Source organism: Pelodiscus sinensis, chromosome 6, assembly GCF_052426305.1.
Source record: "Pelodiscus sinensis isolate ZL-2025 chromosome 6, ASM5242630v1, whole genome shotgun sequence".
Classification (NCBI taxonomy): Eukaryota; Metazoa; Chordata; order Testudines; family Trionychidae; genus Pelodiscus; species Pelodiscus sinensis.
In genome coordinates this window covers 40,830,722-40,843,781 of record NC_143057.1, presented here as the reverse complement: position 1 = coordinate 40,843,781, position 13,060 = coordinate 40,830,722, and the positions used below count along the sequence as shown (strand labels likewise).

The 13,060-nt window shown below is 46.4% G+C and overlaps 1 protein-coding gene across 1 annotated transcript in view; it reads left to right on the top strand.

The window, feature by feature from the left end:
• Positions 1 to 13,060, top strand: part of LOC106732012 (uncharacterized) — a 109,717-nt gene that overhangs the window by 28,668 nt on the left and 67,989 nt on the right. The window contains exon 7 of the mRNA XM_075931757.2: positions 3,526 to 3,676. Coding sequence (XP_075787872.2) covers positions 3,526 to 3,676 — 151 coding nt within the window. The remainder of the gene's footprint in view (positions 1 to 3,525; positions 3,677 to 13,060) is intronic.

The following is a 13,060-nucleotide window of genomic DNA, read 5'->3' as shown; positions in this document are numbered from 1 at the left end:
TATTTGCCTGCGAGGACACAATGGATTTAACTGTTTGTCTCCCAAACAGCAATTAACACAAAGTGATTTATCCATCGAACAGTTCACAGTTTACCATAATCGTCAAAGATACATATAAACAATAATACTACTTAAATCAAGTTTCATTATGTTAATATTCCCTTAATATTCTTGAATCAAAGCTATAGTAACAGACAAGGATTGTTTGTTCGCATAGAGCAAACACCTACCATTCTGTTGCTCTAACAATGTAAGCTTGGATTTCAAAGTTCTATTTTAGCCTAATGTAATAACCCACTTATCATTTATGCATCTTTCTAATAAGTCTTTAAAGGTCTACCCTGGGTCTACCCTAGCTAGTTAACCCTTGTTTACTGTGCCACAGTTTAATTAGAAGTCTAATATTTCAATCAGATAACATCACACCTTAACTCAGAGCCAAATTCATCAAAGGAATAACTGCTTTGTGTATATATTTACTTTTGAAGTGCTTCAAAAGGATCTCACAAAACTCTATTTGATAATTTGAATCTCTGTTTTCTAATTGGAACAAATTTATATTAATAATGTACTGTACAAACAGCAAGACAGTATTTTAGTAGATCTATTTATAAGACTATTTGAATTGAATGGTAATGAAAAGGCATTCTGTTCTGGAAACAAAAAAGACTGATTGTGTTCAGAAAGAACACAAATTTGTAAAAGATGTGAGGCATGAAGTCCATCTATGATTGCCTTGAATGACAACTCTGGGGAAGCTTTATAAAATAAAAGATACATGGCTTTGTCTAGTACATTCCCATGAGGGGAAAAATGTTCTTCAGAAACTTTGTGATCATGAAGGCAGTGGTAGCTGAAAACATTGTTGTGCAGGGTATTTGTGGGTATATGGACCTGGATCTTTGCTCATACAGGATAATGCTGTGCAAATGTCATAAGATTTTATAGAGTAACTTTTCCAGTCTCCTGTACTTTTCCTATGTTGAGGAGAATCTGTCCTTATGTCTGCAAACTATAGGAAGCACATAAAATGAGGGATAGTTGGTCAGAGTGGCTTCCGTGTGTTCCAGGCTGTTTCCAGCTTGGGAGAGCTAAGCAGAACAAAAATATGCCAGATCTGAAATTGTTTCATTTATATTACTATTATTCCAAGAGCTGTGTTGATAAAGTGAGCTCGCTATATGGGTGTGGCTGATCAGAATTCTAGATGAGAGGTGGGGAACCTTTTTTGCCTTGGGGGCCACTGACTCACATAAAAATCAGTTGGGGGCCACACACAAGTGAGAAGTAAAAATACCCCAAACTCCTCACTTGCCCCCAAGTAAGAATGAAACCCCCCCTCACAGAGGTAGCCTTCAACTGAGATGCAGAAAAAAACAAAAGAGAGACACTTACCTCACTCCCCTTGTGCTCCAGCCTTTAAGGGTTGAGAGAAGTGCCAAGGCTTAGAGTTACCAGGGCTGGATTAACTTTTCGGGAGGGCCTGTTGCTAGTAACGTTTGTGGGCCCCATCTAGGCTCTGGGTTGGGGCCAGGATGAGGGGATCGGTATGCAGGATGGGGCTACCAGGGGAGTGGGTTGGGAGTGAGGAGTCAGGGCAGGAGGTAGGGTGCAGGATAGGCATGTGAAGAAGCAAGTAGTTCACTAATCGTGTAGTCGATAGAATTTTTATTATGTAGATAAAAGGCACCCAGGTCCAGCTAGGGATGTAAGTGACTAGTCATGCAGTTGACTATTAGACTACTCGCATTTCCCCACCACGCTACCTTCTACCTTTGTATCAGAGGCAGCAAAGGGGTGAGAAGCAGGAGCTGGTAGTGGGGGGAGCGGCTTAAAAGCTGGTTTCTCCCAGCACTATTTCCATGGTGCCGACTCCACACCCCCTGTGCAGCGCTGGGGAGGGGAGGGGACGCTGCCATGAAGCAGCCTCTTTCCGTCGTGGGCCCAGGCTTGCTGCGAGCAGCAGCTGCTCCGCATCTTGCGGACAGGGGCTGCTGCTGGCGTAGCCTGTGTTCATGGCCAGTCCTGTTCGCGGCAGCCCAGGCTGGCCATGAACACAGGCTGCTCCAGCAGCAGCCCATGTGTGCAGGGGGTTCCAGCTTCTCACTGGGACCCCTGCCCTCAACGTGGACAGGGGCTGCTGGACTCGGTGCAAGCTGGGACTGAACAAGCCGAGCTCAGTCCTGGCTGATGCCAGGTCTGGGAGCTACCCCTGCTGCGACTCTGCATTTTACTGGCTCTTCCTACATTTAAAATGCAGAGCCACAATGGTCCTGGACCTGGCGTGAGCTGCGACTGCTCAGTCCCGGCTTATGCCAGATCCAGGATCTACCCCTGCTGTAGCAAGAACTACATTTTAAACTGCAGAGCTGCAGTGGGGATAGCTCCCAGACCTGGCATGAGCCAGGACTGAGCCGGGCTTGCGCTGGGTCCAGCACCCCCACAGACATGGACTGCTGCCAGAGCAGCCTCTGCCCACAGTGAGCCTGGGCAGCGGCTGCTTTGCGGCAGCCTGATAGAGGCAGCAGCACGGGGAGGGGATGTCTGGTGGCACTGCGGAGACAGTGTTGGGGAGAACCGGCTTTTAAGCTGGCTCCCCCCAGCACCGGCTCCTGCTTCCATCTGATGTGCCTGCTCCCATTGGCTAATCGCTTGCATCTGATACAGAGACAGCAAGGACGGGGTAATGCAAGTAGTCAAGAAGTTGACTAGACTAACTGATAAGCCTAGGCTTATTGGTTACTCGACTGCTCACTTACATTCATAGTGCAGGTGGGCTGGAGGTGTCAGTGTGGGGTCTGGGCAGGAGACAGGGGATTGGGCTGCCTACCTGGAGCCATTCCCAAGGGGTGGTAGTGCAGATGGCTTTGTGCCACCCTTCACTTGCGGGCACCACTCCCATTGACCGTGATTCCTGAGCTTCCCTGAGCTGCTGTGCCAAGCTGCTTCCTCCCCTACTGCCAGGCAGAGCCTGTGGCCTGGAGGAGGCCCACAACTTGCCTTGATCTGTAAATCTCCCACCCTGCAGCGGGGAGCTGATGTTGGTGCTCCAGCCACATAGGGGATGCCGAGATTCGGGGAGTTGGTGAGTGGTTAGAGCACCAGTGCTGGCTCTCCGCTGCAGGGGAAGGGGTGCCCTGAGCCTTGCAGATTGGATCAAAGCAAGCCAGCCCACGAGCCATAGGTTCCCCATCCCTGTTCTAGAGCCTCATTCCTTCTGACCACCAGGCTAAGCCCCCGATCTTGTGGCCAGCTAATCCAAAACTCAGGTGCTTAAAATTAAGCAAATACATGGTTCTGATGCCTTCATTTGGAAATGGAAGTGGGGAAACAGACTGTCACCTTGCATTGAAAGCTCTTCTCGCTTTGTTTGTGAGTGAAACGGAGCAAAATGTCTTTTCTTTGGTACCTGAATCTGATTTGTTTATTTTACTGCTTGGCCTGGATGAGAACTTGTTGTCCAGAGAATGCAATATACTTGTTTATTATTCCTTATAATTGAATGTTGCTTTGATTTATTTGCAGCATGGTAAAGGTGAGAGTGACCTCTCAGTGTGGCTCCTTCTTCCGGATGAGCTGTGGCTATGCATCTTCTCTTTGTTTTCCCATAAAGAGCTTTCTCAGGTTGCCCAAGTCTGCCACCGTTTCCACCAGCTTGCAAGGGATGAGTCCTTTTGTAAGTACATTGAAATACCTAACTAATAATAGTAAGTAGAAAGAAAAGAAGGTCTTGCAAGGTAACTAACAATGTCAAGTGTAAAGGAATTCTCTAGCATAATATAAAAATATCCTAGGACACAGAATATAGACAATAACAGCAGAAACAGGTTCCTAATTTCTGTGTTGAATCACACAGAAGAGTAAATCACTAAAAATGTTTTTAAAAGTATCTAAATTAAAACAAAAATGAATAATTACCAGTCAGTTTGGAAGATGTCTGTCCTACAGAATTCAATTGAAAGAATTGGCTTCAGTATTTGAAAGCGGTATCTGCTGTCCTGTTTGATTTTTGTCATGCTACCTTGTAAACAGTATAAATTTACAAGTGTAAAGAAAACTGTAAGGCACTGAAAATTAGGAAGCTTTGGAGTTACAAATTGAGATCTATAATTAAAAAGAAAATGGTTAATTTAACAATTATTAAATGAAACGTTAAATTAAACAAACTGTTGAGAAATTTTTTTGATAATTAGAATGTATTTATATTGTATTCTGATAATGGTGCTGTCTCTAAATCCTGCTTACTTTGAGTTACATTGAATCCTTGATTTAAAGTGTCATCAAATGCTTATCATTCTAAAAGAGGATAGATCCATTCAATGAATATGTATTTTGAAATAAGAAATGGCTACTGAACTACACCCCTTGAATAGGAACAACCCAAACAAATTCTGATCCAGATGTAAACTTTGTAGCCCAGGCCCATCACTAAAGAGAAACAGATATAAGTATTCCCAAGAACTGTGGTCTGTATTCCTTTTGTATTTTAAAAAAGAATGTACCATTTCCTTGCTAACACGACGTTTTCAAAGCATTTTCAAAAAAGTCACCTTTGGGGCATACATTTTCCATGTTTGATCTTTGCACCTCGGTAAATATTTTGGCAAGTTTGGGAAAAAAGATACTTTGACCTTTCAGTTCTGAAAAGAGAAAATACATTTGCTGTATGTGTTTGAAATAATTTGTATGTATTGACTTGTATGTGATTTGTGTGTGTGTGTGTGTGTGTGTGTGTGTGAAAAAACTCAAAACAGCTGAATCTTGCACATGGAGTTGGCCATGTAACTAGTACCTCCTGTGTAGTATCTGTTCTCAGGCCCATACATTGAGGGTGTGCGCAAAGGGTATGAACATCCCCCCCACAGTCCTTTATGGTCTACCATGGGGCTGATTCCCACCGAACTAGGGAAAACAGAGAGGCGCGCAGAAAGGGACACTGCTCTTCCCTGGTGCTCCAGCTGGCCGAGGGAAAGCAGGGTGTTGCGCTGCCCCAGCCTCCCTCCCCAATGCTTCGGCCAGCCAGGGAAAGCTGGGGCTAATTCTCCCTTCCGCATCCAGGAGCAAGGCCGGAGGTGGAGCTGGGCTGCACAGGGGTGGGGACAACCACCAGCCCCTCCCACAGCTTGCAGCCCTCCACGTTCGGGCCTGGTTCTGGTATGTTTAAAATAAATAGTACTAAGATGACAAAGTGGTGAATGTTTAAAAAATTCTGCTTCATACAAATACTTTGGTAATACCATTATGTTTTAAGTTACAATGTTAATTCCTGGAAGCACTTCGCTTTCTTGGAGCACTATTTAAAGATAAGATCAAGCACTCGTTTTCTTTCCATTGACTTCAGGGAGAGGTGGATCAGTCCCTCTGTGCATGCTGGGATGCTTAGTCCAATGAGCTGTTCCAAATCAGCCAGGACTTTACAAGTTAGTAGTGAGGTTGGAAGGGAAAAGAAGCAGGCTTCATTTTCTGGACTAACATATTCAACCTTGTAGATGGAATAAGTTGTGCAGGGTTTGTGCTGAAGGAGCCCGGTGGAGGTAGTATATCCATTGTTGCTACGGCTTTCCCTTTCTCTCTCTTCTTCTCAACTTTGGTAAGGAACAGGTCCAGATGGATTCCAGCAGTTTCCCATACTGGTGTAAATAGGAACAAGTCTACATTGGCCCATGTTTGTAGTGGTGCTACTTTTGGAGCAATTTTCTTCTCTTTTTTGATGCCTACATGGATGGTGGACAAAATAAAATATATCCCACAATGTAAATTGGGGAGAAGAGATGGAAAAAGACCCTTTTTCCATTCCCTTATTTGTTATTTATGGTTTCTAATTAATGGAGATGCTTATCCCCTAGAGCTGGAAGGGACCTTGAAAGGTCATCAAGTCTAGTGCCCTGCCTTCACAGCAGGACCAAGTACCACCACTGATGGATTTTGCCCCAGATCCCCAAACAGCCTTCTCAAGGATTAAACTCACAAACCTGGGTTTAGCAGACCAATGCTCAAACCACTGAGCTATTCTGCCCCCCCAGCATTGAAATGGTTTCATTTGTGATGTGAAATTGTGGCCCCACCTGTTTGCACCTTTTATTTTAGTAGTTTGTGTGTAGAATTCACCATATATCACACACAAAAGACTTTTGACATGCTCTGTTTTGATTTCAGATATTTAAATTCATCCTTAACCTGTGAGATGTTCTTAAGCTCTGTTGAAGAGACAATATCATTCCATTTGGAATTTCTCCAAACAGAAGTCCCTTGAGTTAAAATCCATGAAGGTCCGTTTTACCTCCATTATGGAAGCCTAAACACACTTTAGAATAGAATTTCCCTAGGTGCCCTAAGTTCCTGACTCTAGGAATGCACACTAGTGCCTCCCTCTTGGCAGCTGGATGCCCATCTCCTCCATAACCACCACAAACCAGGGAAAAAACAGGTAGTTGGCCACTAAAGTCATTCACTGGAGGCCTTATCTGATAGACTGCCTCTGAGCAAGCCTACTGAGCAAACTACAGAAGTAGTGGGAGTATTAGGTCCCTTTCAAAATGGAGAGCATGTTGGTAGTATACACTTTAAAACTTAGCCCTATGCTTAGTGCACTCCCCTGGAACATGGGAAACCCAGAGTCAATTTTCCTCTCTGCCAGAGGGGGAAAAAGGATCTGACTTGGGATCTCTCAACTCAGAGGAGAGTGCTTTAACCTCAGAGGAGGGTTATGGAATAGTGTGATGTGGGCCTCCTTCAGCCTCTTCTCTTCAAGCTGTTGATCTGTGGATAAATAATGAACGAGTGGTTGAAACAGGGAGGACTGGACCCAGAGTCTTTCACCTCCCAGGTGAGGACTCTAACCACTGGGCTAAAAGTGATCAGGTGGGTAGCAACGCCACTTTCTTCAACCATTTTGTGTGGTGGAGTGCTTAACTCAGTCCCATAAACTACACCTTAGGCATTTAAGCTACCTGACACCAAATGGCAGATTCCCATTTCTTGATCATTAAGAGCTGGTTGTCTCCCTACAGCCCAGACATAGGTGGCTATTTCTGAGGCTTTGTCTACACTGCAGGGTTTTTGCTCAAGAAGCTTTTTGCGGAAGAGATCTTCTGCAAAATCTTCTTGCGCAAAAGCGCGTCCATACCTTAAAAGCGCATAACAAAAGCGATGTGCTTTTGCGCAAGAGAGCGTCCGCACTGCATGGACACTCTTGCACAAGAATGTTCGGATTGCCATTCATAGAATAGCCATCAGCGTACCTGTGCTTTTTCTGATAGGCTCTTTTTGCACAAGAAAGCCCTGTTGAGTGTCCCCACACACCTTTTTGTGCAAGAACTCTTGCACAAAAAGGAGTTATTCCTCAAAGAAAGAGTTATACCTACACCTCAAAAAGCCCTCTGTTCTGCCGTTTTACTGTAAATTTTCTTGCGCAAAAATGTTCTTGAGGTGTGGATGCTCCATGGGTTTTTGCGCAAAAACCCTGTAGTGTAAACATAGCCTGAAAGAGGGAGATGGGTTAGTGTACACACCCATCTCCTTAACATCTCCCTTTGGCTAGAGGCTCCCTGCTTAACGTGCTGGCTTTCGTGGATCATGTTCTTAGTGGATGACAGTGTTGTTCCTGTGATTTTTTTTTAATTGCCTAAAAGTTAAGTACCATGATGCTAAGCTATGCAATACAAATCCCTATGGTAGATCCCATCCATCATGTTTTATTTTTTTATCTGAGTAAAGGGAATTATATTTAGATATCATTTCCAATGGTGTTTTGTGTATTAATTTGTTAATCTTTATAAAAAGCTGCTCCACAGAAATATGATTACATTTCATTCACTGCTGACAATGCCTTATATGAACCAGTGACCTGGATAGCAATGGAAAATTCTATATTCTGTTATCAGTAGATGCAGTTCATAGCTGGATTTTTATATCCTTTAAACAAAGGAATCATAATCACACCCAGAATTTCCTTTAGGTAAACTAACAGATCCAGCATATTTTTATCCAAAAGCTAATAATAAAGATAGATAAGTAGTTAAAACAACAACAAAAAGCACCGAATGAACGAAATGCCATATGTTTAACGAAGAAAGAGATGTCTAAAAAAAGAACCAACTCAAGGCTGTGAATGGGGAGGCAAACAAAACTGCAGGTCACCTGCAGTAGGCGTCTGTGTCTCGGCTTATGTCACATTCCCACGGTGAACTCCAAAGCAAATACTTACACCTTGAACAAACAAAGGACGTAGCTGAGTGTTGCGTTTCAGTGATGCTGAACAAGTGTTCTAGGAACTAAGTGTATTGTTCTTTTAAAGAAGCAACAGCTGTCATGACTGGTCTTTGGAACTTGAGGGAAAAGCGCTGATGTTTGTAACTATTGTGTAGTGATAAGGGGCTTGCATTTCTAGATGAAGCCAGCAGTGCTTTCTGTAAAATCTTTGAATTGCACTGTAGGGCCATGAATCAGCTTGGTTTGTACTCTGGGTTTTTTCTTTGTGTGTTTGTTTTATCTGGTTGTCTCTGTTGTGCATATGGGGTAGCAGCAGGAACTAAAATTCAGAAAGGAAAGTTGGAAAATGTATGAGGGAGATTTTTCAACTCCACATGGCAAATAGAAGTGAGAAAGTGATTTAGAGTATGTACAATATATTTATACATTTCCTGTATTTCTGCTATACTGTAGCATAAAGTTTACAAATATAGGGGGTCCCCACTATGTCACCCCAATATACATCCGTTCCACACTAAAGTCATTGACATTTGTAGCAACTGATGCATTATAAGTCCTCCCATTCCCCGCTATAAGTCATACAAAATACTCTCCCCAATTTGCTTAAATGGAAGTTAGCCATGGGAAAAAAATTCCCCGCTTTAAGTTGTTTCACTATAAGTACAAGTTTTTTGGAATGTATCTTGGACTTATAGCGAGGATCTCCTGTATTAAAGCAGCATAATCCTTTATCTGTCTGTTTTGGGGACTTTAGCAAGAGGAATTGGGTTGTTTTTCTGAGGCAAAAGCACTTTCTTTTTGAGACATAGTCTACCCTATTGTTAATTATATGGATTTAGAAAATGATATAGAATCATGGTAGAATCTCCCACTATAGATGCAGTTTCATCCTCATGAAGGTGCTTATATTGATAAAGCTCATTTCCATACACTTTGGGTGTGTCTAAACTACATGGCTCCGTCGATGGAGCCATGTAGATTAGGCTGATGGGCAGAGGGAAATGAAGCAATTTAAATAATCGCGGCTTCATTTAAATTTAAATGGCTGCCGCGCTCTGCCAACCATTTGATGATCAGCTGTTTGTCGGCACATCGGGGCAGTCTGGACGCGCCGCTGTCGACAAGGAAGCCTTTGTCTACCGGCGCAAGTATGCCTCGTAAATTTAAATGAAGCCGCGATTATTTAAATTGCGGCTTCATTTCCCTCTGCCGATCAGCCTAATCTACGTGGCTCCATCGACGGAGCCATGTAGTTTAGACACACCCTTACAGAAATTAATATTATGACTATAAATAAATTTACACCAATGTAACTGCATTCACATAAGGGGATTATACCACTTTATCAGTTTCTGAACCAGCACATCAGAAGAAAACTTGTACATTGACCAGCCCTAAAAGAACTGTTTGTAAGTGTTCAGAAGTACCAAGTTGATATTAATAGAACAGGTTTCCAGTAACATAGGCAGTGGCCCTTTTCAGTACCCTCTCCCAATTCCTGGTGAAGGAGGGAAGGCCATGCTGGGTATCAGAAAATAGTACAGGCAGTCCCCGGGTTACGTACAAGATAGGGACTGTAGGTTTGTTCTTAAGTTGAATCTGTATGTAAGTCGGAACTGGAGTCCAGTTTCAGCCGCTGCTGAAACTGACTGCCAGTTCTGACTTACATACAGATTCAACTTAAGAACCCCAGGCATCCCCAAGTCAGCTGCTGCTGAAACTGATCAGCAGCTGATTCCAGGAAGCCTGGGGCAGAGCAACTCTGTCTCGGGCTTCCTGTAGTCAGCGCTGGTCAGTTTCAGCACCAGCTGACTTGGGGACGCCTGGGGCAGAGCAGCTGGGGTGCTGCTGGGTTGCTCCAGTAGCACCCCTCCTCGGCGCTACTGGACCAACCCAGCAGCACCCCAGCTGCTCTGCCCCAGGCGTCCTGATTCAGCCACTGCTGAAACTGACCAGCAGCGGCTGAATCAGGACCTGGGGCAGAGCAGCTGGGGTGCTGCTGGGTTGGTCCAGTAGTCCCCAGAGCGGGGCTGCAGGACCAATCGGCAGCGCCCCAGCTGCTCTGCCCCAGGGTCCACAACAAAAGCCTGGTCTGCTGGGGGGGGCACACTAGCTGCGCCCCCCCCCCCCCAGCAGACCAGGGACATGGGGAGCAGAGCCGCAGCAGCAGCGGGGTGCCGCGCCTGTGAGGCTTTGCTCTGGCAAAGTCTCAGAGGCGCGGGACCCCGCCGCGGCTGCGGCTTCAGTCCCGGTGCCCCTGGTCTGCTGAGGACCGTCTCCAGCAGACCAGGGGCACTGGGAGCAGCTTACGAACGGGGCTTTCTCGCCCCGGAGCTCGCAGGTAGCAATCCGCCACCTCGACCTCCGGGGCGAGAAAGCCCTATTCGTAAGTGCGGATCCGACGTTAGTCGGATCCGCGTAAGTCGGGGACTGCCTGTACTCTTAAGGTGATTTTTCTGAGAGTCAGTGGCCCCTGACCCAAAACAGGTACCTCACCCCTCCCATAAATAAAGACAATGCTGAAACATTTTGTGTTGGACAAAATATTTTATTTAAAAATGAAGCCTGGCCAACAAGTCTCCAATTGGGGCAAAACCCCCAACTGGCCACAGCATCATAACACTCCGACACCCCCCACAAGCCCCAGCCCCCAGTCTATCATACACCTGAACCCCTTACATCCCCAAACTCCTGCACTGCCACATCCCCAGTCTTCTGCCACAACACTCCTGCACCATCCACACACTGCAAATCTGTGTCCTGAGCCCATCATACTCCCAATCTCCTGCCCTGAACCCTTCATATATCCCAACCCAAACTCCTGAACCCCTATATCCACAAGCCTGAGGCCTGACCCCAACACTCTCCAGTCTGGAGTCCCCTCCCTGGGCTAACATCCCTTTCTCCGCCTGCACCCAAACTCCCTCCCAGAGCTTGCACTGCTCATCCCTCCCCACACTCCAATCTGTCATTCCCATCCTAGAGACCGCACGTCCTGTCTCAACCCAGTGAGAGTGAGTAAGGGCTGGGGACAGCAAATGATGGAGAGGAGGGGAATGGAGGGGGCGGGGCCTCAAGGAAGGGGTGGGGTCTTGGGAAAGGGACGGGGTAGATCTTGATTTGCCCTGACATTTAAAAAGTGATCTTGGGTGTAAAAAGGTTAGAGACCACTAGTCTAATTGGGATGATATATGGAGCAAATGTTTTTCAGTAAATTAATGTGGACAGCTCAATTTATGCACATCAAATAGTTCAGTCAGAACTATCATAAACCACTACAACTTTGAAACACACATTCATATATATTACGTCAAATGAAAAAGTGTCTGCATTTGGGCTATATTCAGGCAGTTGAGTTGTGTCAGGATTTGGCCCTAAATATCAAACTTAGAAACTTTCTGTATTCTTACACTGCTCTCATTATGGTCACAAAATTGTTTATACACATAGTAGAAGCTCTACATTTTGTAAACAGTCTATTCCTTTTACCTGCATCATTGACTAATAACATACTTGAGAATTTGTGACATCACAGGTGTTTCTAATGTGATGTCACAAACACTGAGTTATAATTACTAAAAGGAAAAGGCAGACTATAAAGGAGAGAGCTTCTATTTACATATCTATTTTTACGTAATCAACAATGATTGCAAAGTACAATAGATTCCCATTTTTGTCTCACTTCCGTGAAATGCTGAGCACTCTCAGCTCCTGTTCACTTCAGGGTCTAATGAGGTTTTGTGAAAATATTAGGAACCTGAGCTGTGATTATTTATTTCTGCAACAACTAGGAAAATCATTGGAAACTACAGGCAGTCCCCGGGTTACGTACAAGATAGGGACTGTAGATTTGTTCTTAAGTTGAATTTGTATGTAAGTCGGAACTGGCGTCCAGATTCAGCCGCTGCTGAAACTGACCAGCGGCTGACTACAGGAAGCCCGACGCAGAGTTGCTCTGCCCTGGGCTTCCTGGAATCAACCGCTGATCAGTTTCAACAGCGGCTGAATTTGGACGCCTGGGACAGAGCAGCTGGGGCGCTGCCGGGTAGGTCCCCGCAGCGCCGCACCTCAGCGCTGCGGGGACCAACCCGGCAGCACCCCAGCTGCTCTACCCCAGGTGTCCCCAAGTCAGCCGCTGCTGAAACTGACCAGCGGCTGATTCCAGGAAGCCCGGGGCAGAGCAACTCTGCCTCGGGCTTCCTGTAGTCAGCCGCTGGTCAGTTTCAGCAGCCGCTGACTTGGGGACACCTGGGGCAGAGCAGCTGGGGTGCTGCCGGGTTGGTCCAGTAGCGCCAAGGAGCGGCGCTGCGGGACCAACCCGGCAGCGCCCCAGCTACTCTACCCCAGGCGTCGTCGGCGAGAAAAGCCTGGTCTGCTGGGCAGGGGGGGGGGGCGCACTAACTGTGCCCCCTCCCCCAGCAGACCAGGGAGACGCGGGTGGCGGGACCACCGAGACGCGCCGTGGTCCCGCCCGCATCCTCCGTGGCTTTGCTCCCCGTCACCCTGGTCTGCTGGGGGGGAGGTCCCCCCAGTAGACCAGGGAGACGGGGAGCAAAGCCTCGGAGGATGCCGGCAGCGGGACAGTTGCGGCGCGTATGGGCTGTCCTGCTGCCCGCGTGCTCTGCGGCTTTGCTCCGCGTCTCCCTGGTCTGCTGGGAGGCTCCCCCCCAGCAGACCAGGGAGAAGCGGAGCAGCTTTTCTTGCCCCGGAGGACGCGGGCGGCGGGACCGCGGCGCATCTGGGCGTCCCGCCGCTCGCGTCATCCGGGGTGAGAAAAGCCCCGTTCGTAACTGCGGATCCGCCGTAAGTCGGATCCACGTAACTCCGGGACTGCCTGTATATCAATGAA